Source organism: Oncorhynchus masou, chromosome 30, assembly GCF_036934945.1.
Source record: "Oncorhynchus masou masou isolate Uvic2021 chromosome 30, UVic_Omas_1.1, whole genome shotgun sequence".
In the NCBI taxonomy this organism is placed as follows: Eukaryota; Metazoa; Chordata; class Actinopteri; order Salmoniformes; family Salmonidae; genus Oncorhynchus; species Oncorhynchus masou.
In genome coordinates this window covers 13,048,683-13,075,027 of record NC_088241.1, presented here as the reverse complement: position 1 = coordinate 13,075,027, position 26,345 = coordinate 13,048,683, and the positions used below count along the sequence as shown (strand labels likewise).

General features: G+C 47.0%; 1 protein-coding gene across 1 annotated transcript in view; it reads left to right on the top strand.

Moving 5' to 3' along the window:
• The window catches only part of LOC135522074 (Wilms tumor protein 1-interacting protein-like), a 40,530-nt gene that overhangs the window by 7,389 nt on the left and 6,796 nt on the right, over nt 1-26,345 (top strand). Inside the window, exons 2-5 of the mRNA XM_064947996.1 lie at nt 13,262-13,363; nt 22,296-22,363; nt 23,043-23,105; nt 23,793-23,923. Coding sequence (XP_064804068.1) covers nt 13,262-13,363; nt 22,296-22,363; nt 23,043-23,105; nt 23,793-23,923 — 364 coding nt within the window. The remainder of the gene's footprint in view (nt 1-13,261; nt 13,364-22,295; nt 22,364-23,042; nt 23,106-23,792; nt 23,924-26,345) is intronic.

Genomic DNA, 26,345 nt, shown 5'->3' with positions numbered 1-26,345 from the left:
GAGAAGAGAGAAAGAAGTAGGGCAGGAGGAGAAGAGAGAAAGAGGTAGGGCAGGAGGAGAAAAATAGGTAGCGCAGGAGGAGAAGAGAGAAAGAGGTAGGGCAGGAGGAGAAAAAGAGGTAGGGCAGGAGGAGAAAAAGAGGTAGGGCAGGAGGACAAGAGAGAAAGAGGTAGCGCAGGAGGAGAAGAGAGAAAGAGGTAGGGCAGGAGGAGAAAAAGAGGTAGGGCAGGAGGAGAAGAGAGAAAGAAGTAGGGCAGGAGGAGAAGAGAGAAAGAGGTAGGGCAGGAGGAGAAAAATAGGTAGCGCAGGAGGAGAAGAGAGAAAGAGGTAGGGCAGGAGGAGAAAAAGAGGTAGGGTAGGAGGAGAAAAAGAGGTAGGGCAGGAGGAGAAGAGAGAAAGAGGTAGGGCAGGAGGAGAAGAGAGAAAGAGGTAGGGCAGGAGGAGAAAAAGAGGTAGGGCAGGAGGAGAAGAGAGAAAGAGGTAGGGCAGGAGGAGGAGAGGGAAAGAGGTAGGGCAGGAGGAGTAAAAAGAGGTAGCGCAGGAGGAGAAGAGAAAAAGAGGTAGCGCAGGAGGAGAAGAGAGAAAGAGGTAGGGCAGGAGGAGAAAAAAAGGTAGGGCAGGAGGAGGAAAAAAGGTAGGGCAGGAGGAGAAGAGAGAAAGAGGTAGCGCAGGAGGAGAAGAGAGAAAGAGGTAGGGCAGGAGGAGAAAAAAAGGTAGGGCAGGAGGAGGAAAAAAGGTAGGGCAGGAGGAGAAGAGAGAAAGAGGTAGGGCAGGAGGAGAAAAAAAGGTAGGGCAGGAGGAGGAAAAAAGGTAGGGCAGGAGGAGACGAGAGAAAGAGGTAGGGCAGGAGGAGAAGAGAGAAAGAGGTAGCGCAGGAGGAGAAGAGAGAAAGAGGTAGGGCAGGAGGAGAAGAGAGAAAGAGGTAGCGCAGGAGGAGAAGAGAGAAAGAGGTAGCGCAGGAGGAGAATAGAGAAAGAGGTTGGGCAGGAGGTGGAATTCAACCGGTCAGCAGAAACAGATTCGTAAATGGCCCAAGAGCATTGCTTTCTGCTTATTTTATTAAGCTAGTGCCACGCAGCACCCAGTTTGTGGGCTCTCTTCGAGTTGTTATCTGGAAATAAGGGAGAGAAAATAAGTGCTTGGCTGTCTTTCCCCCAGGTATACTGCTGTACTGTTGTACTGTACCAGACCTGTACTCTGTGTGCGGTTAGAAACTGCTGACAAGGTGTTTATGACTCTGCTCTGAGAGCCCAGTTCCAGGCTAGTCCTGTTACTCACACTGACACGGTACCCATGTAAAATATGCATACAGTATACTATGTCCTGTGGAGTTTTTCCTCCTCACCAAATGACCCTTTCAGGAAACAGTACAGATGCTAGTTGTCATAGGTTATGACATGTTTCTAACTCCTTGTCCTAAGTATGTACTACCATGTATGTATAGTCATTATTAAGGCTTGTGTGTGAATGACAATGTTGATTTGGGATTAAGTTTAGTTCACATGGATGCTTGGGTTCGGCATGTTGAGGCAAGGGCAGTCATCAGAACGGGACGTCCAGCCGAGAGAGTGTGAGAGAGAGGAACAACGAGAGAGAGAAGAACAACGAGAGAGAGAGAGAGAGGAACAACGAGAGAGAGAGAGAGGAACAACGAGAGAGAGAAGAACAATGAGAGAGAGAGAGAGAGAGAGAGAGAGAGAGAGAGAGTGGAACAATGAGAGAGAGAGAGGAACAACGAGAGAGCGAGAGGAACAACGAGAGAGAGAAGAACAATGAGAGAGCGAGGGGAAAAAACGAGAGAGAGAGGAACAACGAGAGAGAGAGAGGAACAACGAGAGAGAGGAACAACGAGAGAGAGAAGAACAACGAGAGAGAAGAACAACGAGAGAGAGGAACAACGAGAGAAAGAATAACAATGAGAGAGCGAGGGAAAAAACGAGAGAGAGAGAAGAACAACGAGAGAGAGAAGAACAACGAGAGAGAGAGCGGAACAACGAGAGAGAGAGAGAGGAACAACGAGAGAGAGAACAATGAGAGAGAGAGAAGAGCAACGAGAGAGAGAGAGGAACAATGAGAGAGAGAGAGGAACAACGAGAGAGAGAAGAACAACGAGAGAGAGAAGAACAACGAGAGAGAGAAGAACAACGAGAGAGAGAAGAACAATGAGAGAGAGAAGAATACATAGCGTGCACTTGTCCAGCGGTCATAAAGCATCTCACTGCCGCCTCGTAAAAGGAATTTCCTGCAGGAACGAGGAACCTCAGTCCAGATTGTAATTCCCGTCCCAGCCCCCCAGAGTCCACTCCTTCAGTATGTAAGGGAAGATGTTCTGGGGCATGTTGCTGTCACGCTGAACACACCCACACAGATTCATAAGCACACATGTTAACATATTATAGAGATTCCTATGGGGGGCCGCAGTGGAAGATGGTAGAACCTTTGGGTATGACAGTACTGTAATGCTGACACACTCACAGCACACACACCCAGCACACACTCATTTTCTGCGTCATGCTGTCGTGCCAGAAAATAGCCTGCGTGACGGACAGATGCAGTTCCTGGCCTGGTCTACATACTGAACTGAAAGAGAAGCTCCATCCCTGACCTGCTTTTTCCACTGAAAGGAGAGGAGTATTCTCTCAGCCTGAACCGTAGGTCTGGATGCTCAAAGAGCAAGCACAGTGGCTCGGAGAAACTCCCTAGAAAGCCAGGGTCCTAGAAACCTAGAGAGGAACCAGGCTCTGAGGGGTGGCAGTGTCGGGTGAAGATTATAAGAGTACATGGTCATTAAGGCCAGATTGTGTTGAGCTACTCCTCTCTACCAAGCTAAACTATGGCTAAATGCAGAACCATAATACTATGGGAATGATGTTCTATTCCAGGGTTATCAGTTCAATATTTGGTGTCATTTATTAAAGGATTGCCTCATTTGTATGATACAGTATATTATTGACCAGTGTGACTGTAGAGTATTAAGTATGTAAGCCATATTTAAACTGGGGGCATGTACCTAGTGATGTAGTAGGCTCATCTAAAAGAGAGATTAGTTTGGCCATCCTAAAGGCTCATATGGGTCACTTCCAAAATGATACCCTATTGCCTATTTAGTGCACTACTTGTGACCAGGGCCCATATAGTAGTGCACTGTATAGGGGAAAAGGTGCCATTTCAGATCCATGCCAAGTGAGTTCCTGCCAGCTAGGGCTGGGGTCTCAAATCATATACACTCTGCTCTGATTGGCAGAGCTGTAGTTGGATGTTCTGGGAAACTGAGTGTCGTGCCAAACGGCTGCACCAGGGGAACACAGAGGAATGTCTGGAGGACGGGACGGGGCTGAGGAATATAAAGAGCGGGTGGTGAACACACTTAGTTTCATAAATGATTAGATTAACAGAAGGTACTTTGGGTTAATTTATAGAACCTTTTGTCGCGTCTTTGGCTGTGAGTGGGAGAGAGAGGGAGGTAGAGCAGGGAAAGAGAGGCAGAGCGGAGAGCAGATTTATGGGTGGGAGGTCAGACAGGAAGGGTGGGTGGTGGGACAGGACAGAGGGTGGAGCCCCCCCCCACACACACACACAGATAGTAGAGGTTGAGTGCTTTGTATTGTGTTGTGATTAAGGATGTCTTTCTCCTATCAGGCTGTTGTCTGTCTGTGGACTGGACAGTTTGCCTTAACTCTTCCCAGGGTGTCTTGGCTTCTGCTTTGGCACTCAATCTGTACCCCTGACAAGTCCTGCAGGAAGCCTTTGTGTGTGTGTGTGTGCATCTCTCTCTCCTCCCTCTTTATCTCTCTCTGTCTGGGCCTGGGGCCTTGCTTCAGTGTTTGATTGGTTGTATAAGTAAATGTGTCTTAGTGTAGTGAGAGAATGTTTGTGTGATGTTAGGCTGTTGTTTTGGGTTGGACCAGTGTTGATGTGATATGTGATTTCATAATGTCCTAGCTTTGGATTCTAATAATTCCATATGATAAACACACACAAAAACTAGTACTACTATAAGGACTATTACTAAGTGCAGTAGTCTTATTTGGCTTCTAACATGACAAGTCAACTACCATAATATCAAGTTCCTGTCAGAGATTGTGGAGGTTTATGAAGAGGCTTGTTGTGAGCCATTGGGAAGCAGTAGAGGCAGACGTTTTGACTGCTGGGCTGGTGTTTGGGGGGTGAGGTGAGGGGGAGGATGGGGGTGAAGTTTTGGCTCTGTGTTTTGATTCCATTCCCCCCTCACCCATGCCCTCATAACCGTTAAAGAAAGCACTCCCCTATAAAATCACAGGGGTTTTGGAATATGGGACAGTAATCAGGGAGAAAAATGTTGCTTCTTTACCTAAGAATGTTTGTCCTAAACAGGAACCAGTTTGTTTGGTTGTTTATGTATCCCTCTTAGTTTTCAGTGCATTTTACAGTTTCAATGGCATGTGCATTACAAACAACAGCTGTGACTTTCAACTCTGGTGGAATATCATACAATTCTCTGTTTTGACATTTCACCAAGTAAAACCAAAGTTGAGCTGAACAAACCCAACCCTGTTGAGTCCATACAGTCGAACTGTCTGTCTGTCTAATGATGGATTGAACCTAGAATTCCAGGGTTGAGGCCAGATGGTTTGGAGGAGAGGAGAGGAGGGGTAGAGAAAGAGGAGAGGAGAGAAGGGAGGAACACACGATGAGAGGATTAGGACCTTAATCTCCAGACATTGTTATGTAAGGGGATAGGTAGATGGCTGTGCTATAGGCTACAGTGGTTTATTGTAATTTTAAGGGGAGGGTTAATTCAATAAGGTCTGTATATAGCTCATTCCTATATTGTGTTACAGTATCAGAGGTATTCCTGTATTATGTTACAGTATCAGAGGTATTCCTGTATTGTGTTACAGTATCAGAGGTATTCCTGTATTGTGTTACAGTATCAGAGGTATCCCTATGTTGTGTTACAGTATCAGAGGTATTCCTATATTTTGTTACAGTATCAGAGGTATTCCTGTATTGTGTTACAGTATCAGAGGTATTCCTGTATTGTGTTACAGTATCGGAGGTATTCCTATATTTTGTTACAGTATCGGAGGTATTCCTATGTTGTGTTACAGTATCAGAGGTATTCCTGTATTGTTACATTTACATTTACATTTAAGTCATTTGGCAGACGCTCTTATCCAGAGCGACTTACAAATTGGTGAATTCACCTTATGACATCCAGTGGAACAGCCACTTTACAATAGTGCATCTAAATCATTAATCATGGGGGGGTGAGAAGGATTACTTGCCGAGGTTCAGCTTGAGGTGGTGATCCGTCATCCACACTGATATGTCTGCCAGACATGCAGAGATGCGATTCGCCACCTGGTCATCAGAAGGGGGAAAGGGGAAGATTAATTGTGTGTCGTCTGCATAGCAATGATAGGAGAGACCATGTGAGGTTATGACAGAGCCAAGTGACTTGGTGTATAGCGAGAATAGGAGAGGGCCTAGAACAGAGCCCTGGGGGACACCAGTGGTGAGAGCGCGTGGCGAGGAGACAGATTCTCGCCACGCCACCTGGTAGGAGCGACCTGTCAGGTAGGACGCAATCCAAGCGTGGGCCGGGCCGGAGATGCCCAACTCGGAGAGGGTGGAGAGGAGGATCTGATGGTTCACAGTATCGAAGGCAGCCGATAGGTCTAGAAGGATGAGAGCAGAGGAGAGAGAGTTAGCTTTAGCAGTGCGGAGCGCCTCCGTGATACAGAGAAGAGCAGTCTCAGTTGAATGACTAGTCTTGAAACCTGACTGATTTGGATCAAGAAGGTCATTCTGAGAGAGATAGCGGGAGAGCTGGCCAAGGACGGCACGTTCAAGAGTTTTGGAGAGAAAAGAAAGAAGGGATACTGGTCTGTAGTTGTTGACATCGGAGGGATCGAGTGTAGGTTTTTTCAGAAGGGGTGCAACTCTCGCTCTCTTGAAGACGGAAGGGACGTAGCCAGCGGTCAGGGATGAGTTGATGAGCGAGGTGAGGTAAGGGAGAAGGTCTCTGGAAATGGTCTGGAGAAGAGAGGAGAGGATAGGGTCAAGCGGGCAAGTTGTTGGGCGGCCGGCCGTCACAAGAAGCGAGATTTCATTTGGAGAGAGAGGGGAGAAAGAGGTCAGAGCACAGGGTAGGGCAGTGTGAGCAGAACCAGCGGTGTCGTTTGACTTAGCAAACGAGGATCGGATGTCATCGACCTTCTTTTCAAAATGGTTGACGAAGTCATCTGCAGAGAGGGGGAGGAGGGGGGGGAGGAGGATTCAGGAGGGAGGAGAAGGTGGCAAAGAGCTTGCTAGGGTTAGAGGCAGATGCTTGGAATTTAGAGTGGTAGAAAGTGGCTTTAGCAGCAGAGACAGAGGAGGAAAATGTAGAGAGGAGGGAGTGAAAGGATGCCAGGTCCGCAGGGAGGCGAGTTTTCCTCCATTTCCGCTCGGCTGCCCGGAGCCCTGTTCTGTGAGCTCGCAATGAGTCGTCGAGCCACGGAGCGGGAGGGGAGGACCGAGCCGGCCTGGAGGATAGGGGACATAGAGAGTCAAAGGATGCAGAAAGGGAAGAGAGGAGGGTTGAGGAGGCAGAATCAGGAGATAGGTTGGAGAAGGTATGAGCAGAGGGAAGAGATGATAGGATGGAAGAGGAGAGAGTAGCGGGGGGAGAGAGAGCGAAGGTTGGGACGGCGCGATACCATCCGAGTAGGGGCAGTGTGGGAAGTGTTGGATGAGAGCGAGAGGGAAAAGGATACAAGGTAGTGGTCGGAGACTTGGAGGGAAGTTGCAATGAGGTTAGTGGAAGAACAGCATCTAGTAAAGATGAGGTCGAGCGTATTGCCTGCCTTGTGAGTAGGGGGGAAGGTGAGAGGGTGAGGTCAAAAGAGGAGAGGAGTGGAAAGAAGGAGGCAGAGAGGAATGAGTCAAAGGTAGACGTGGGGAGGTTAAAGTCGCCCAGGACTGTGAGAGGTGAGCCGTCCTCAGGAAAGGAGCTTATCAAGGCATCAAGCTCATTGATGAACTCTCCGAGGGAACCTGGAGGGCGATAAATGATAAGGATGTTAAGCTTGAAAGGGCTGGTAACTGTGACAGCATGGAATTCAAAGGAGGCGATAGACAGATGGGTAAGGGGAGAAAGAGAGAATGACCACTTGGGAGAGATGAGGATCCCGGTGCCACCACCCCGCTGACCAGAAGCTCTCGGGGTGTGCGAGAACACGTGGGCGGACGAAGAGAGAGCAGTAGGAGTAGCAGTGTTATCTGTGGTGATCCATGTTTCCGTCAGTGCCAAGAAGTCGAGGGACTGGAGGGAGGCATAGGCTGAGATGAACTCTGCCTTGTTGGCTGCAGATCGGCAGTTCCAGAGGCTACCGGAGACCTGGAACTCCACGTGGGTCGTGCGCGCTGGGACCACCAGATTAGGGTGGCCGCGGCCACGCGGTGTGGAGCGTTTGTATGGTCTGTGCAGAGAGGAGAGAACAGGGATAGATAGACACATAGTTGACAGGCTACAGAAGAGGCTACGCTAATGCAAAGGAGATTGGAATGACAAGTGGACTACACGTCTTGAATGTTCAGAAAGTTAAGCTTACGTAGCAAGAATCTTATTGACTAAAATGATTGAAATGATACAGTACTGCTGGAGTAGGCTAGCTGGCAGTGGCTGCGTTGTTGACTTTGTAGGCTAGCTGGCAGTGGCTGCGTTGTTGACACTACACTAATCAAGTCGTTCCATCGAGTGTAATAGTTTCTACAGTGCTGCTATTCGGGGGCTAGCTGGCTAGCTAGCAGTGTTGATTACGTTACGTTACGTTAAAAGAACGACAATAGCTGGCTAGCTAAACTAGAAAATCGCTCTAGACTACACAATTGTCTTAGATACAAAGACGGCTATGTAGCTAGCTAGCTACGATCAAACAAATCAAACCGTTGTACTGTAATGAAGTGAAATGAAAATGTGATACTACCTGTGGAGCGAAGCGGAATGTTGACCGGGTTGTTGAAGTTCTATTCGGTAGACGTTGGCTAGCTGTTGGCTAGCTAGCTAGCAGTATCTCCTACGTTAAGGATGACAAATAGCTGGCTAGCTAACCTCGGTAAATTAAGATAATCACTCTAAGTCTACACACTCTAAACTACACAATTATCTTGGATACGAAGACAGCAAAGACAACTATGTAGCTAGCTAACACTACACTAATCGAGTCGATCAGTTGAGTGTAATAGTTTCTACAGTGCTGGTGGACGTTAGCTAGCTGCTGGGCAGATAGCAGTGTAGACTACGTTAGGACGACGAAATACGATAATTACGCAATTATCTTTGATACAAAGACGGCTATGTAGCTAGCTAAGAAGAAATTGCTAAGATTAGACAAATCAAACCGTTGTACTATAATGAAATGTAATGAAAATGTATTGTGTTACAGTATCAGAGGTATTCCTGTATTGTGTTACAGTATCAGAGGTATTACTGTATTATGTTACAGTATCAGAGGTATTCCTGTATTGTGTTACAGTATCAGAGGTATTCCTATGTTGTGTTACAGTATCGGAGGTATTCCTATATTTTGTTACAGTATCGGAGGTATTCCTATATTTTGTTACAGTTTCAGAGGTATTCCTATGTTGTGTTACAGTATCAGAGGTATTCCTATGTTGTGTTACAGTATCGAAGGTAGAGTCATAATAGGCAGGACAAATGGCTTAAAGCCAGTCACAGGTTATAAGGCCAGACTAGAGGACTGTGTTGTAGTTAACAGGAGATGTTGATTCAATTAGGTATATACACTGAGTATACTAAACATTAGGAACACCCTCCTAATAATGGGTTGAACCCCCCCTACAAGATGTTGAAAGCGTTCCACATGGATGCTGTCCCATTTTGACTCAAATGCTTCTCACGGTTGTGTCAAGTTGGCTTGATGTCCTTTCGTGGTGGACCATTCTTAAGCATGGAAAAACCCAGCAGCGTTGCAGTTATTGACACAAACCAATGTGCCTGGCACCTACTACCATACCCCGTCACCTACTACCATACCCCGTCACCTACTACCATACCCTGTCACCTACTACCATACCCCGTTCAAAGGCACTTCAATCTTCATGTCTTGTCCATTCACCCTCTGAATGGCGCACATACACAATCCGTGTCTCACAAATCCTTCTGTAACCTGTCTCCTCCCCTTCATCTACACTGATTGAAGTGGATTTAACAAGTCACATCAATAAGGGATCATAGCTTTTACCTGGATTCACCTGGTCAGTCTGTCATGGAAAGAGCAGTTGTTCTTAATGTTTTGTACACTCATTGTACGTTCAGTTTGTTAAGTACACCCATCTAGTACCGGGTCGGACCCCCCTTGCCTCCAGAACAGTCTGAATTATTTGGGGTATGGAAACATTGCTCAATTGGTTTCAAGGAAAACATTCCCCACACCATTACACCACCAGCCTGTACCATTAACGCCAGGCTGGATGGGGACATGGAGTCATGCTGCTTACGCCAAATCCTGACTCTGCCTTCAGCATGACGCAACAGGAACTGGAATTTGTCAGACAATGAAATGTTTTTCCACTCCTAAATTGTCCAGTGTTGGTGCCCACTGGAGCCACTTCTTCTTGTGTTTAGCTGATAGGAGTGGAACCCTGTGTGGTCGTCTGTAATCCCTAGACACTGTCCTGAATGAAAAGTCCAGGAGGCCGGCCCGTTCTGAGATACTGGAACCAGCGAGCCTGGCACCGGCTATCATACCACGCTCAAAGTCGCTTAGGTCACCCCTTTTGCACGTTCGATCAAACAGTAACTGAATGCCTGTCTACCGGCTTTATATAGCCAGCCACGGCCACGTGAACCATTTTCGTGAATGGGGTGGTGCACCTAGTAAACTGTATAGCTCTATATTGTGTTACAGTATGAAGTGGTGAACTTAATGTTGTCTCTTGTCTGTGGATGCGTTGCAAATGGGCCCCTATTCCCAATGTAGGGAGTAGGGGCCTTTGGGGATCTTGCCAGTGAGTTAGGGGAGGAGGCATACAGACGTAGTGAATGGTGATGTCTGTCTGCAGGAGAGCAGGCCAGAGACAGAAGCTTCTTTGTGAGTGGCCAGGCGAGGCGGTAGTGTCCCTGGCGTGGTCTTCGTCCCCCTGGGGAATGTTGTGTTTGTAACACACTGTTGTTTCACACAGCCATACTGCTGTGGGCTCATGTTGTTCTGTTACCACATCTCTCTCAGCACACTGCCAACCTCTCAGCTCAGTCAGAAGACCTCAGCACACAAAACACCTCAGAGGACACATGACACAAGCTCTTTCTATTTTCGCTGGACTCTCTCTCGCTCTCTTTCTCGTTCTTTCTCTCACTCTTTCTGTCTTTCTTTCTCTCGCTCTCTCACACTCTCTCAAGTCTATGGAACTTTCCACCTCCGCTGCCTGTCAGCTGACTAGATTATACTGCGTGATTGGCTGTGTGTGTGTGTACGTTGCTATGCACTGCAGTATGCACATGCATGATTGAAGATGGTGACAGAACAAACCACTGGCTGTGAAGACCCAACATGATACATTGATTGAGACTTGGCATGTTCTGGGTGACAACCCAATCACAGTTGGCCCATATGAACTACTGAACCTCACCCTCCACAGGTATACACACCAGCTTGGACAGCTCTCCAACTTGCATTACAGTCTCTTACTTTTCTATCCCTTTCTCCTTATTTTCTCTCACTCCTTTCTCTCTCTTTCCTTCTCTTGTCTGTCTGTTTCTACCACCAACCTCTCACTTCCTGTCCTGTCTGACTGGTGGTCTATAAAGGGGAGGGCGAAAGGGACGTTTGTTTGTGTGTCTTTCAGTCTGGCTGAAGTGTGTAGAACAGTGTGTGTGTGTGTGTCTGCCTGTGTGTGTCTGCCTGTGTGTGTCTGCCTGTGTGTGTCTGCCTGTGTGTGTGTGTCTGTGTGTGTCTGTGTGTGTGTGTGTGTGTGTGTGTGTGTGTGTGTGTGTGTGTGTGTGTGTGTGTGTGTGTGTGTGTGTGTGTGTGTGTGTGTGTGTCTTTCAGTCTGGCTGAAGTGTGTAGAACAGTGTGTGTGTGCGTCTGCCTGTGTGTGTGTGTGTGTGTGTGTGTGTGTGTGTGTGTGTGTGTGTGTGTGTGTGTGTGTGTGTGTGTGTGTGTGTGTGTGTGTGTGTGTGTGTGTGTGTGTGTGTGTGTGTGTGTGTGTGTGTGTGTGTGTGTGCCGTCTGTCTAGCAGCAGTGTGTGCAGGGAGCAGCATTTGGCAGGAACAGGTCTTTTATCACTGTGTTCATGTGACAGACTCCTCTAGCCCAGAGCCAAACCAAACAAGCAGATTGGAATATATTTCCCCTTTCAATGATACAACATGGCTAACTCATTTCCTTTGACTGTTGTTAGGCTTTTTTCATTCCATTGTTTGTGTCTGGTTTTATCAGGTTGCTTGTTATGGATCCAGCCTCTTAATTTATTTGTGTTATGGAATGCGTACAACTTTAACTTTTTATTCTAACAGGACAACTGCTTATGACTGAGACACTAGTGGTGCCAAAGTGCATGATTGTGTGTGTGTGTGTGTTCATGTTAGAGATTGACCGATTAATCGGCATGGATGATTAACTAGGGCTGATTTCAAGTTTTCATAACAATTGGTCATCTGCTTTTTTGGACACTGATCATGGTCGATTACATTGCATTCCACAAGGAGACTCTGTGGCAGGCTGACCACCTGTTACGCGAGTGCAGCAAGGAGCAATGGTAAGTTGCTAGCTAGCATTAAACTTATCTTACAAAAAACAATCAATATTCACATAATCACAAGTTAACTACACATGGTTGATGATATTACTAGGTTAACTAGCTTGTCCTGCGTTGCATATAATCAATGCGATGCCTGTTAATTTATCATCGAATCACAGCCTACTTCGCCAAACGGGTGATGTTTTAACAAAGGTGAATTTGTGAAAAAAGCACAATCGTTGCACGAGTGTACCTAACCATAAACATCAATGCTTTTCTTAAAATCAATACACAGAAGTATATATTTTTGAACCTGCATATTTAGTTATAAGAAATCCAGGTTAGCAGGCGATATTTACTCGGGAAATTGTGTCACTTCTCTTGCGTTTATTGCACGCAGAGTCAGGGTATATGCAGTAGTTTGGGCCTCCTGGCTCATTGCGAACTAATTTGCCAGAATTCTACATAATTATGATATAACATTGAAGGTTGTGCAATGTACCAGGAATATTTAGACTTAGGGATGTCACCCGTTTGATAAAATACAGAACGGTTCCGCATTTCACGGAAAGAATAAACGTGTTGTTTTCGAAATTATAGTTTCCGGATTTTACCATATTAATGATCTAAGGCTTGTATTTCTGTGTTTATTGCATCATAATTAAGTCTATAATTTGATATTTGATAGAGCAGTCTGATTGAGCGGTGGTAGGCAGCAGCAGGCTCGTAAGCATTCATTCAAACTATACTGCATTTGCCAGAAGCTCCAGGCAATGCTTGATTCACAGCGCTGTTTATGCTTCAAGCCTATCAACTCCTGAGATTAGGCTGGCAATACTAAAGTGCCTATTAGAACATCCAATAGTCAAAGGTATATGAAATACAAATGGTATAGAGAGAAATAGTTGACGTGTCATAATTCCTATAATAACTACAACCTAAAACTTCTTAACTGGGAATATTGAAGAACTGGGAATATTGAACCACCAGCTTTCATATGTTCTGAGCAAGGAACTTAAACGTTAGCTTTTTTTACATGGCACATATTGCACTTTTACTTTCTTCCCCAACACTGTGTTTTTGCATTATTTCAACCAAATTGAGCATGTTTCATTATTTATTTGAGACTAAATAGATGTTATTTATGTATTATATTAGTTAAAATAAGTGTTCATTGTTCATTCAGTATTGTTGTAATTGTCATTATTACATATATATATATATATATATATATATAAATCGGCCGATTAATCGGTATCGGCGTTGGATAATCATAATCGGTCGTCCTCTAGTTCATGTCTCTGACCTGGCTGTTGTGTTGTGTTCCAGGGAGCTGTGTGGGAGCTAGTTCATGTCTCTGACCTGGCTGTTGTGTTGTGTTCCAGGGAGCTGTGTGTGTGTTCATGTCTCTGACCTGGCTGTTGTGTTGTGTTCCAGGGAGCTAGTTCATGTCTCTGACCTGGCTGTTGTGTTGTGTTCCAGGGAGCTGTGTGTGTGTTCATGTCTCTGACCTGGCTGTTGTGTTGTGTTCCAGGGAGCTGTGTGAAGTGTAACAAGGCGGTGTACGGAGTCACTGAGGCCTGCCAGGCTATGGGAAGCCTCTATCATGATGTCTGCTTCACCTGCAGCGCCTGCAGTAAGTACTACTACAGTAAACCCTGTCCACCTCACCTACTCTCTCCTTACCTCTAACATGACATACTTCACCTGCAGCGCCTGCAGTAAGTACTACTACAGTAAACCCTGTCCACCTCACCTACTCTCTCCTTACCTCTAACATGACATACTTCACCTGCAGCGCCTGCAGTAAGTACTACTACAGTAAACCCTGTCCACCTCACCTACTCTCTCCTTACCTCTAACATGACATACTTCACCTGCGGTAAGTAACCTACCACTTCCCCCCCTATATTAATATATATGTATATAATTATTCAAACAAAAATGGTTATTTATTTATTATGGATGGTAAAGCTCTTTCAGTGTCAACTTAAATGACTGAAACAGATATAAATTATGTAGAAAATATAATGGAGCTATATATTTTTTAAATATAATCATCTTTTGAGAACTAACAATCAGCAAAATAAAAACTAGACCGGGACGATCTAAAATTCTAAAAATGTCATGGCATGGGGTCCCCATTGATTGTTGTTATAATGTTGTTGTTACTCAGATAGCATAAGAACTTAGCTTGTGTCTTTCAGCCCCATGACAAAATGTGTAGAATTGCAGGAAATTAGCTAGAAAACAACAAGATGTTGTCTCTGCGGCCAAGAGTACGGCATCTAAAACCGTGCCATTGGCCATGACCACGACCACTACCACGACCACAACCACAACCACTACCACATCAGCCACCTCCCAAACCTACTGATCTATATACACAAACCCAACCTGCCTCACTCACTCTTTCCTCACCTTCTGTGTACATGGCATACACACACACACACACACACACACACACACACACACACACACACACACACACACACACACACACACACACACACACACACACACACACACACACACACACACACACACACACACAGTCACCTAGTCCAGGGTTTCTCAAACTCTGTCCTAGGTGACTCTGAGTGCACATTTCATTTTTTGCCCTTTCTGACATGAGCTGCATGTGAGCCTGTTCAACTCACTGGGTGGACTAGGTCAGGGATTCCCAAACTCAGTCCTAGGGCCCCCTCATCTGGGTGCACGTTGTGGTTTTTGCCCTAGCACTCCACAGCTGATTCAGACTACCAATTGATCATTAAGTTTGGATTATTTGAATCAGCTGTGGAGTGCTAGGGCAAAAACCACAACGTGCACCCAGACGTGGGGGCCCTAGGACCAAGTTTGGGAATCCCTGACCTAGTCCACCCAGTGTGTTGAACAGGCTCCCATGCAGCTCATGTCAGATCATGTTGCTATGAGTTGTATTGTATGCTGAGTTCCTGTTCTACTAAATGGAACTGTCACATCATCTCTCCGACAGTCATCCCCCGCCCCAGGCACACACACACACACACACACACACACACAATACTGCACACATATACACACACCGTCAGCTTCATGATTACAACCAAGGAACTGTGGTGTTTAGTTTCGGGGTGTGTCAGTCTCTCCGCCAGCCCACACAAAGAGAAGAGAATGCCACATCAGAACACACAGACCCTGGGACATGAAGCTAAATCACCGCAGCTGCAGTTTAGTGGCTCATTGATTCATCAAATCAATCGATGTGATTCAGTAGTTCACCAACTTTATGGTTCAGTGTCTCACTAATTTAGTGATGTTCAGCTTGGATGGTTCCCTGGCTGCACCAAATTTGCTTCCCACTGACCTTGCCTGTCTGTCTCCTCACCTCCCCTGACCTTGCCTGTCTGTCTCCTCACCTCCCCTGACCTTGCCTGTCTGTCTCCTCACCTCCCCTGCCTGTCTGTCTCCTCACCTCCCCTGCCTGTCTGTCTCCTCACCTCCCCTGCCCTTGCCTGTCTGTCTCCTCACCTCCCCTGCCCTTGCCTGTCTGTCTCCTCACCTCCCCTGCCTTTGCCTGCCTGTCTCCTCACCTCCCCTGACCTTGCCTGCCTGTCTCCTCACCTCCCCTGACCTTGCCTGCCTGTCTCCTCACCTCCCCTGACCTTGCCTGCCTGTCTCCTCACCTCCCCTGACCTTGCCTGTCTGTCTCCTCACCTCCCCTGACCTTGCCTGTCTGTCTCCTCACCTCCCCTGACCTTGCCTGCCTGTCTCCTCACCTCCCTTGCCCTTGCCTGCCTGTCTCCTCACCTCCCCTGACCTTGCCTGCCTGTCTCCTCACCTCCCCTGACCTTGCCTGCCTGTCTCCTCACCTCCCCTGACCTTGCCTGCCTGTCTCCTACACCTCCCCTGACCTTGCTTGCCTGTCTCCTCACCTCCCCTGACCTTGCCTGTCTGTCTCCTCACCTCCCCTGACCTTGCCTGCCTGTCTCCTCACCTCCCTTGCCCTTGCCTGCCTGTCTCCTCACCTCCCATGCCTGCCTGTCTCCTCACCTCCCCTGCCCTTGCCTGCCTGTCTCCTCACCTCCCCTGCCCTTGCCTGTCTGTCTCTTCACCTCCCCTGACCTTGCCTGTCTGTCTCCTTACCTCCCCTCACCTTGCCTGTCTGTCTCTTCACCTCCCCTGACCTTGCCTGTCTGTCTCCTCACCTCCCCTGACCTTGCCTGCCTGTCTCCTCACCTCCCCTGACCTTGCCTGTCTGTCTCTTCACCTCCCCTGACCTTGCCTGTCTGTCTCTTCACCTCCCCTGACCTTGCCTGCCTGTCTCCTCACCTCCCCTGCCCTTGGCTGCCTGTCTCCTCACCTCCCCTGCCTGTCTGTCTCCTCTCCTCACCTCCCCTGCCCTTGCCTGTCTGTCTCCTCACCTCCCCTGCCCTTGGCTGCCTGTCTCCTCACCTCCCCTGCCCTTGCCTGCCTGTCTCCTCACCTCCTCTGCCCTTGGCTGCCTGTCTCCTCACCTCCCTTGCTTGTCTGTCTCTTCACCTCCCCTGCCCTTGCCTGTCTGTCTCCTCACCTCCCCTGACCTTGGCTTCTCCCATAAATGAGCTTGGCCCTGTCTTTCCACTGTGATCTCCTTACTAGAACTTCAGAGGGATTCCAGAGCCATCCTGTCCAGATGGTTGCTGCTCTGGTATCTATAGATGAATCGACCAATTAAAATCCCCCTGTGGAGATGATCTGTGACCTCTGCCCATGCCCATTAGAGGGCAGTGTGAGGCCTCCTGACCCCTGACCCGAAAGCTCATGCTCTACCATTGCTGATTAACACACCCTTTGTTGTCCTTTATCTTCCCAACCGTTTGTGTGTGTTTGTGCGTGCGTGTGTGTGTGTGTATGAGAGAGAGAGAAAGTGTGACTGTGTGAGGCACTGAAAAGAAGAGCCACGGAAGGGAGAAAGTTAGGGAGGCAGGTGGGGTCTAAACTGGGGGGAGTTAGGTGGATACTCTCTGACTGCATACCTCCCATACCCTTCTCCATCTGAGGGCACAGAGGCTGCGGCCGGCTCCACAGGGAGAGGGACCGGGCCGTGGAGGAATGCATGCTTAGGGGGCCTTGGGGTGGGAGTCCACAGACTGGAGTTATGCTGTATCCAGGGAGGTAGGGGTGCACGGGGCAGGACAGCAGGACCATTCAGAACTACCACCTACGCCGGAACACACACATACACACACACACACACACACACACACACACACACACACACACACACACACACACACACACACACACACACACACACACACACACACACACACACACACACACACACACACACACACACACACACACACAGCAACAGTCTTGTTAAGCAGACTCTCCCTCCCCCTCAAACACCTTCATGGTTCTTTTGTTGCATAACAGAATCTTTAAGACCCTGAACTTAAAATACTTAAAGGGGAATGTCTCCCCCATTCCTCAAGGTGCCTGGGAGACAGCCAGGGTGGAGGTAGGGGGAGGCAGGGTGGAGGTAGGGGGGAGGCAGGGTGGAGGTAGGGGGAGGCAGGGTGGAGGTAGGGGGAGGCAGGGTGGAGGTAGGGGTGGGAGGTAGTGGGAAAGTAGTGGGGAGGCAGGGGGGAGGCAGGGTGGGGTAGGGGGAGGAGGGTGGAGGGGGGAGGCAGGGTGGAGGTAGGTGGAAGCAGGGTGGAGGTAGTGGGAAAGTAGGGGGAGGCAGGGTGTAGGTAGGGGGAGGCAGGGTGGAGGTAGTGGGAAAGTAGTGGGGAGGTAGGGGGGAGGCAGGGTGGAGGTAGGGGGAGGCAAGGGGTGCATCCTTTGTTAGGCAGGAGGATAGTTGAAGCTGCATGTCTAGGACAGAAGACAGAAGACTCACTAAAGATACCAGTTAAAGCAGCTTCTAGAAAGGTCACAAGCCTCTTTAAAGCACCAGCACACAGCAGCCCAAAACCCCACTCAACCCCCTTTAACCCCCTAGAACTCCCCTTCATCCAGGGGAGATATGGGCTTGTTTGTAAAGAGGACTTCCAGGTCTAAAGTGGGCTATAGAGTGGGCTTCCAGGTAGTCCACGACAATAATCTGTTGGTCAAGACAAAGGGCTGTTAGAATGAGCAACAAAACCAGAAAGTGAGAGGAGACAGCAAAGCTCCAGTAGGATGCTAAAGCCCAGAGTAGGTGAGAACTAGAGTAAAGGATTGTGGGGTATTACATATCTCAGCCTCAGAGCAGATCAGCAGACTAGACGGCAGGGAAGCCGTGGGGCGGCAGGTAGCCTATTGGTTAGAGCGTTGGACTAGTAACTGAAAGGTTGCAAGATCAAATCCCCGAGCTGACAAGGTAAAAATCTGTTTTTCTGCCCTGGAATAAGGCAGTTAACCCACTGTTCCTAGGCCATCATTGTAAATAAGAATTTGTTCTAAACTGACTTGCCTAGTTAAATAAAGGTTAAAAAACACACTGGACAGGAAATTACATGGGCAGGAAGTGGTTTTGTCGCCATGATGCCTAAGATATTTTTGCCACCATTAATTTTATTTTGCACCATCATTCTCATTCAAATGTCCACCATACAACTTTGGACCAGAGTGAATGGAACACCTTTAATACCAGCACGACTAGAGATATTTGCGTCGAAAAAAAGTGTTGTCTTTGTCTCCCTCAATAAAGAGACCCTGTTCCCACAAACGTAGAGTCTAAATCTTCCCTCACTACACACAGTTAGGCAGCCATCTCCCAACTTTTCACAATGGAACTTGATTTGTCATGATTTGATCAAGTGGAGAGTAGCACATTGTGTGTGTGGACTGGAGCAGGTATTCCCAAACTGGGGTACGTCTAACATGGCAGGAGATGTTTTGAAATAATTACTGCTTCGCATACAAGCCAGTGAATTATATGCGTTACAGCTGGATGAGTCAACAGACGTGGCGGGCCTGGCAGAGCTTCTAGTATATGTCAGTTACGTTTATGGGGGGTCAATGAAGGAAGACATCCTCTTCTGCAAACCACAGGAAACCAGGAGAACAGGAGAGGATGTTTTTAAAGTACTGGTCATCTTTGTGACATCAAATGGACTGTAGTGGTCAAGATGTGTTGGTATCTGTACTGATGGCGCAAAATCCATGACAGGGAGACATAGTAGAGTGGTAACGCGCGTGCAAGCAGTTGCTCCCAACGCCACTTGGGTACACTGCAGCATCCACCGAGAGACTCTTGCTGCCAAGGGAATGCCAGACAGCTTGACAAACATTTTGGACACTACAGTGAAAATGGTTCACTTTGTTAAAGCAAGGCCCATGAACTCTTGTGTATCTTCTTTTTTATGCAATGATATGGGCAGCGACCAACATACAGCGCTGGCTGAGATGAGACTGGAGCTGGGTTGGACTAGAGCTTTTGGCTGAGATGAGACTGGAGCTGGGTTGGACTAGAGCTTTTGGCTGAGATGAGACTGGAGCTGGGTTGGACTAGAGCTTTTGGCTGAGATGAGACTGGAGCTGGGTTGGACTAGAGCTTTTGGCTGAGATGAGACTGGAGCTGGGTTGGACTAGAGCTTTTGGCTGAGATGAGAGCTTTTGGCTGAGATGAGACTGGAGCTGGGTTGGACTAGAGCTTTTGGCTGAAATGAGACTGGAGCTGGGTTGGACTAGAGCTTTTGGCTGAGATGAGACTGGAGCTGGGTTGGACTAGAGCTTTTGGCTGAGATGAGACTGGAGGTGGGTTGTTTTTTGTGAGAACAGAAGTGTAATTGTTGCTTTGTCCTGAGCCCAACCAATCCCAACCCACCTTACAACATCAGCCTCTCCAACTAATCTTCTGCCGTTATAGAACACAAGCATGGATTGGATGTGACGTTAGTGATCTGAAAACTGCTGTGGTTTTATTGCTGGCACTCTTAGATGGTGGATAGTTTGTGAAGCTTAAACACCCTACCCTGTCCCTGTGTCCACACTCTACATCTGATAAATGTCATTGAGGTAAGGGGAGGATGTTGCTGTGAGTAACAATATCCTCCAAGTAAACACTTATAGGCCTTATTGGACATATGTTGTTGTGCTGAGGAAATAAGGATTAGATAGGATTCAACTAAATTAATCTAAATTCACATACTTGTTGAGAACCATTATAGCTTTTCTAAGGAAGAGTGGGTTATGGGTATATTATGAACTTTTTCAGTACATGTGAAATGTGGTCCATTCTCCTTTGCTTTGACGGCATCTGATCTGTGCATTTCTCACGTAGCTCTTGTGATTTTCTTCCTAGATTGCTCGTGTTTATAGGACAGTAATAGACAGACTTATACATAATTAATGAATGGTGGACAGATAGATCTTAGAATCAACCTTGAGGTATTAAAGAACGTTTTCACTAGAAAACAGCCCAGGCCTGTGTGCGTTTTCTGTCTCTGAGGCATTTATTATTTATATTAAGGGGGACAGAGTCATCATTCTTCTGGAACTCTGTCATTACTGTCAGCACAGTCTTCTTCTGCCATTCATTCATCTTATCGTCTCACAAGAGTCTCTCTCTCTCTCTCTCTCTCTCTCTCTCTCTCTCTCTGTGTTCATCCCCCATTCCATCCATCGCTCTTTTCTTCGTTCCTGAGGGAAATGAAGGGGAAAATAGGGTTATTAAATTATGATTATTCAAGGGACAGTTTTGCATCTTTTCCTGATGGGAGATGGTTGTCTTGTTGTTGTAACGATTGCCTTTCTGACCTTGATATTGTCAGCTTATCCCACTGAAGTACAGGCAGGATAGGCATGTCATATGGCACTTATTACAAAGGAATGTTACATTCCATTCAATGTAATTCAATTAAATGTTGTACATGATAAGACCGTTAGTTCCGAATTTTGTCAGGAAGCTTGGCCAGTTTCATAATGCTACTGAATGCGCAGGTTCAAAGCCTTGATACAAGTATAGTACAGGATGTCTCATTGTTTGGCTCTATCCATGTCCGTAAGAGGATCAAACCATTTCAGATAGCTGCTGTGGGCTTTCAGGAGATCTACTGTGATTTAGTGTCTATTGTTGTTACCCCGGAGAGGGGCCCATATGGCCCTTATTTCCATCAGTGGAATGTCTCAGGGGTCACTAGGGTCATGTTCAGTAGGGGAGAAAACATTTTGAAACTCAGGAGAAACGGGGAGGTACTACCTGAACTTTAGTGTTCTTATTGGCCAAAACTACCTGAACTGTCCAATAAGAAGACACAAGTCCGTTTTCCATTGCAAAAGGTTTCGCTACGGTGTGCCCTAGCTGTTTTTCTGAACTTTGCTGCCCACTCAATGCCATGATCAGGTCACCACTGGTATCATTGCAACCGGTGCTCTGCTCTTCTCTCCATCCCAGGCCTGTTGTGTTAAGACCCCCATTCCCTCAGCCAGCCATCTCTGACAACGAGACCTCTGAATAAAACATGTTAGTTCCTAATCGCTTAGTGATTATTTTAGCACCATCTCTCTACTCGCCTTCCTCCATTTTGATTAGTCTAACGTGTGTAGCTAATAGCTCTGTGGCAGCCAGGAGATGAAGAAGGCTCCCATTCACTAGTGTTAACCCTCCTCCCTCCCTCTCTCCCCTGTCCCTCCTTCACCTCCTCCCTGAAAATGTGTGGAATGTTTCCCCTTCCTGTGGGATGGGCTGTAGGAATGGAGGGAGGGGAGAAGGGGGTTTATTATGAAGGAGAGGAGGAGAGGGGGATTCAGACGGACAGGATGTGCTCTCGGTGTGTGGAGTGATCTATTAGAGAACAGACAGAAAGCAGGAAAGAAGAGGGAAAGAAGAAGAGCTGCCTATGGGCCTGAGGCCTGGGTCTCTCTCAATCTCTCTCTCTGTCTCTCTCTCTCTCTCTCTCTCTCTCTCTCTCTCTCTCAATCTCTCTCTCTCTGTCTCTCTCTCTGTCTCTCTCTCTCAATCTCTCTCTCTGTCTCTCTCTCTGTCTCTCTCTCTCTCTTTGCCACGTGAAGCAAACCATTAGAGAACTCTGTTTTAATCAGTTACGCTCTGTTTAGTCATTGTATTCAATCACACCATTTTCTCCTCATGTGCTAGTGATTGTCTCAGCGAGGTCCCAGGTGTGTTCCCAGTAGTTCCCAGTGCAACAGAAAGCTGTCCAACCAGGCCAGTCTCTCTCTGAAGCAGATTAAATCAAGAGGCTGCTACAGTACTAGACTCAGTGTTTATTTGAGTTGGTGTCTGGGAATTAGCCAGACTTAATGGATTCTGTTTGACGTTCTGGAGCATTTGAGCTGAAATAAGTTACCACAGCGCTTCTGGGTATTCTTCTGGTGTGACTTAGGGGAGATGTATAGGGCTCATTAGCCTGGTCCCAGATCAGTTTGTGCTGTCAAATAGATCTGAGACCATGCTAGGATTTCATATGGAGTTCACACATCTCTCTGAATACTCCCAGATGCCTCCTGTGTGATCTGCTGCAATTTAGTAAAAGTAATGTTTGGTCTAATTATGGTCAGACAAATGGGTCTCATGGTTGGGCCCAGCCCAAACTGTTAAGTGTTGTTTCAGTTAAGTTTATACTCTAAAAGCCCATCTCTGTTCTTCGTCCCAGGCAGAAGGCTACGGGGAAAAGCATTTTACTACGTCGGTGGGAAGGTGTTCTGTGAAGAGGACTTCCTGGTAAGTAGTCCGTCTGGATACTGTATCTAGAACCCTGCATAGTTTAGCAGTCTGTGAATAGAGTATTATCTATATTTCTGACAGCAGATATGTGTCTTCCGCCGTGTGCTACTGTGACTATTTGTGACCGGGACCTGTGGACTCCAGATTATAGTTTAAATTTGATTTCTTCACCTCGTGGCCCAGGTTCAAGTTTCTAAGAGATTCTGGATCAGTTTACTCCTGTAAGGGCATTAGGGGAGGGGGGGGAGTTGGGTAACTGGAGCTAGTACTTATCCATGTTTTAGAGGCATACACCCCTGGGCTTTGCACAATGACACCTTGTATAAAGAAGAACGAGCAGGAGGACCCATGTTTAACTCAGCTGCCCTGTCACAACAACACGCTCCATTACATTACAGTTTGTCTGTTACTGGTCAATTCAATCAGTTGTCCTACTGTCTCTGTGCTGCAAATGAGTCTAACTTATTTCGCCTGGTATTAGAGGACTATTTCTGGACATGGTTGTGTTTATCCCTAATTAAACATTAAGTTGATGTGGGAGAATTCCCCCATGAGGTGGACTGGGCTCATATGAGAAGAAGACTAAGAGTCAGTCTAAGATGCCAGCAGTTTCCTATGAGATGATGTAGCAGCCGTAACCTCTCTGTCCACCTCCCCTCTCCTCTGTCTGTTCCAGTATTCTGGATTCCAGCAGTCTGCAGACAAGTGTAACGCATGCGGACATCTGATCATGGATATGGTGAGTGTGAGTGAGTGAGTGTGTGAGTGAGTGTGCCCTCCATCAGTGTGTTGAGCAGTAGAAACATGGAGTCACTCCTCCTGCAGAGAACTTCCTGTGCGCACATCTGGAGAAAGCTTAGGAGGAAGTGGTGGTTTGAGGACACGTGATCACACACACACACACACACACACACACACACACACACACACACACACACACACACTAGGGTAAAACCAGGACACGAAGAGAGATTGTAAAACCCAAGTCCGGTAGTCATCAGCTGGTGTTGTAACACATTTACCATGACATGGCTTTATAAAAGTTAACCATACGGAGCTGTAGCAGGGGGGGAACAGATCTGTTTTCCTATTATCACTGTCTCTCTCTCCAACACACTGCTTCCCTCAGCTACTAACTCACTGTAATACAGACAAATCTATGCTCCGGGGATGAGCATTGAAATTAAAGCATTGAAATTCTCTCTCTCTCTTTCACTCTCCTTCTCTTGCTCTCTCTATTCCCTTCTCTCTGTCCCTCTCTCCGTGGCCCCTTCTTTCTCACTCTCTCTCTCTCCCTCTCTCTTCCTCTCCCCTTCTCTCTTTCTCTCTCACTCTCTCTCTCTCTCCCTCTCCCCTTCTCTCTTTCTCTCTCCCTTTCTCTCTCTCTCTCCCCTCTCGTTCTATCTCTCCCCCTCCACCTCTATAGATCCTGCAGGCCCTTGGGAAGTCCTACCACCCTGGCTGTTTCCGTTGTGTCATCTGTAACGACAGTCTGGACGGAGTGCCCTTCACTGTGGACACAGAGAACAAGATTTACTGTGTCAAAGACTACCACAGGTACGTGGGTACAGCCGTTATGAACACTGCAAAACATAAACATATTAGTTTAACTGGCGCTAACAATACGGCCAGAAGCCATGTTGCTATAACAGAAGTCAACGGCAGTTCCAGCAGGATCAGGTTTTTGCCACGTGGAGAGGAAGGGGGAGAGGGGAGATGTTAGGTAGTCTCCTGTGAATGAGCAAAGGGAGTAGCAGCATGGGGTCACCTCAGCCAAGCACAACAAACACACTGAATCAGGAATCTGGTCACAATGGAATCCACAGCAGCCGGCCAGGCCTGACCAGGGCAACCACCCAGTATACTGACAGAACCATGGGGAAAGTAAGAGCCATGGGCCTTATGTTAGAGCAATCAGAGCTCACTGTACTGAAGGCACCAGATGTCTTTTCCCGCCTATTCATGATTAATCGTCACTAGCATTCATTCACTGGCATACTGTTGCTTTGATTAAAGGGATAGTTCCTCCAAATTACAAAATGACAAATTGGTTTCCTTAATCTATAGGCAGTCTATTGACAAGGTATGACATCAATCAATTCTCAAACCCTCTTAGGCCTCACTCCCCCCTATCTGAGATATCTACTGCTGCCCTCATCGTCCACATACAACACCCGTTCTGCCAGTCACATTCTGTTAAAGGTCCCCAAAGCACACACATCCCTGGGTCGCTCCTCTTTTCAGTTCGCTGCAGCTAGCGACTGGAACGAGCTGCAACAAACACTCAAACTGGACAGTTTTATCTCAATCTCTTCATTCAAAGACTCAATCATGGACACTCTTACTGACAGTTGTGGCTGCTTTGCGTGATGTATTGTTGTTTCTACCTTCTTGCCCTTTGTGCTGTTGTCTGTGCCCAATAATGTGTGTACCATGTTTTAAGCTGCTACCATTTTGTGTTGGTACCATGTTGTTGTTATGTTGTGTTTCTACCATGCTGTGTTGTCATGTGTTGCTTCCTTGCTATGTTGTTGTCTTAGGTCTCTCTTTATGTAGTGTTGTGTTGTCCCTCTTGTTGTGATGTGTGTCAAGCCCCCGTCCCCGCAGGAAGCCTTTTGCCTTTTGGTAGGACTTCATTGTAAATAAGAATTTGTTCTTAACTGACTTGCAGTGTTAAATAAAGGTTAAATAAAAATTCTTTGGTTTAGTTTCCCTGTCACTGTTTCCACATGCTAACATTTTAGCATTTTTGGCACCAATCCCATTGAAGTCATGAAACCGATATTAGCATTTTTCGTGCATCATGTCCAAATCATCATTCGGCTCCCGAGTGGCACAGCGGTCTAAGGCACTGCATCTCAGTGCTAGAGGCATCACTACAGATCCTGGTTCGATTCCAGGCTGAACACAACCGGCTGTGATTGGGGGTCCCATAAGGCGAAGCACAATTGGCCCAGCGTCATCCGGGTTTGGCCGGGGTACGCCGTCATTGTAAATAAGAATTTGTTCTTATTAACTGACTTGCCTAGTTAAATAAAGGTAAAAAAAAAAAATGTAATAAAAAAATATTGTGAAGCTAAACATTTACATTTTTAGCAACTTACAAGTGAAATGTGGTTTAGGTGCCTTGCTCAAGGTCACATCACCAGATTTTTCACCTAGTCAGCTCGGGGATTTGAACCAGCATCCTCAACAAAGTCACTTATAGATGCTTTGAACACGATATGACAAAAATGCTAATATTGGTCCCATGACTTGATTTGTGTCACAAATGCTAAAACGTTAGCATGTGGAAACAGTGCCAAAGAAACTAAAGAAAATCATGGATTGCTGTTATACCTTATCCATAGACTGCTTACAGGATAAGGAAACCATGTGTACTTTTGTAATTTGGCTGAACTATCCCTTTAACGCAATTCAAGTCAGTGGTGTTACTCTGGGCTATTAACACAATAATACTCTTGTAAATACTGCACAGAGTGCAGGAAAAACAGGTATTTAATAAGGATACCCTATTACACATATATCTAGGACAAGAAATGTGTGTGGTTTCTCAATCAGACCTAGTCATGCCCACTACACTGAGAGGGCCTTTGTTTTACAGACTCAGACATTCAGGTGTCAGCCAGCTGCACGTGGTGTGTGTGTCTGTGTGTGTGGGGAAAGAATTAATGTATTTTTCTGGATTGGTTGAATCAGACCTGGAGATTCACCACCTCTCCTTAGCAGTCTCAACGCTCTCATGCACACACACACTGAAGGGGAGAGAAGGGGTAAAGGAGGAGAGAATGGGCAAAGGAGGAGAGAATGGGCAAAGGAGGAGAGAATGGGCAAAGGAGGAGAGAATGGGCAAAGGAGGAGAGAATGGGCAAAGGAGGAGAGAATGGGCAAAGGAGGAGAGAATGGGCAAAGGAGGAGAGAATGGGCAAATGAGGAGAGAATGGGCAAAGGAGGAGAGAATGGGCAAAGGAGGAGAGAA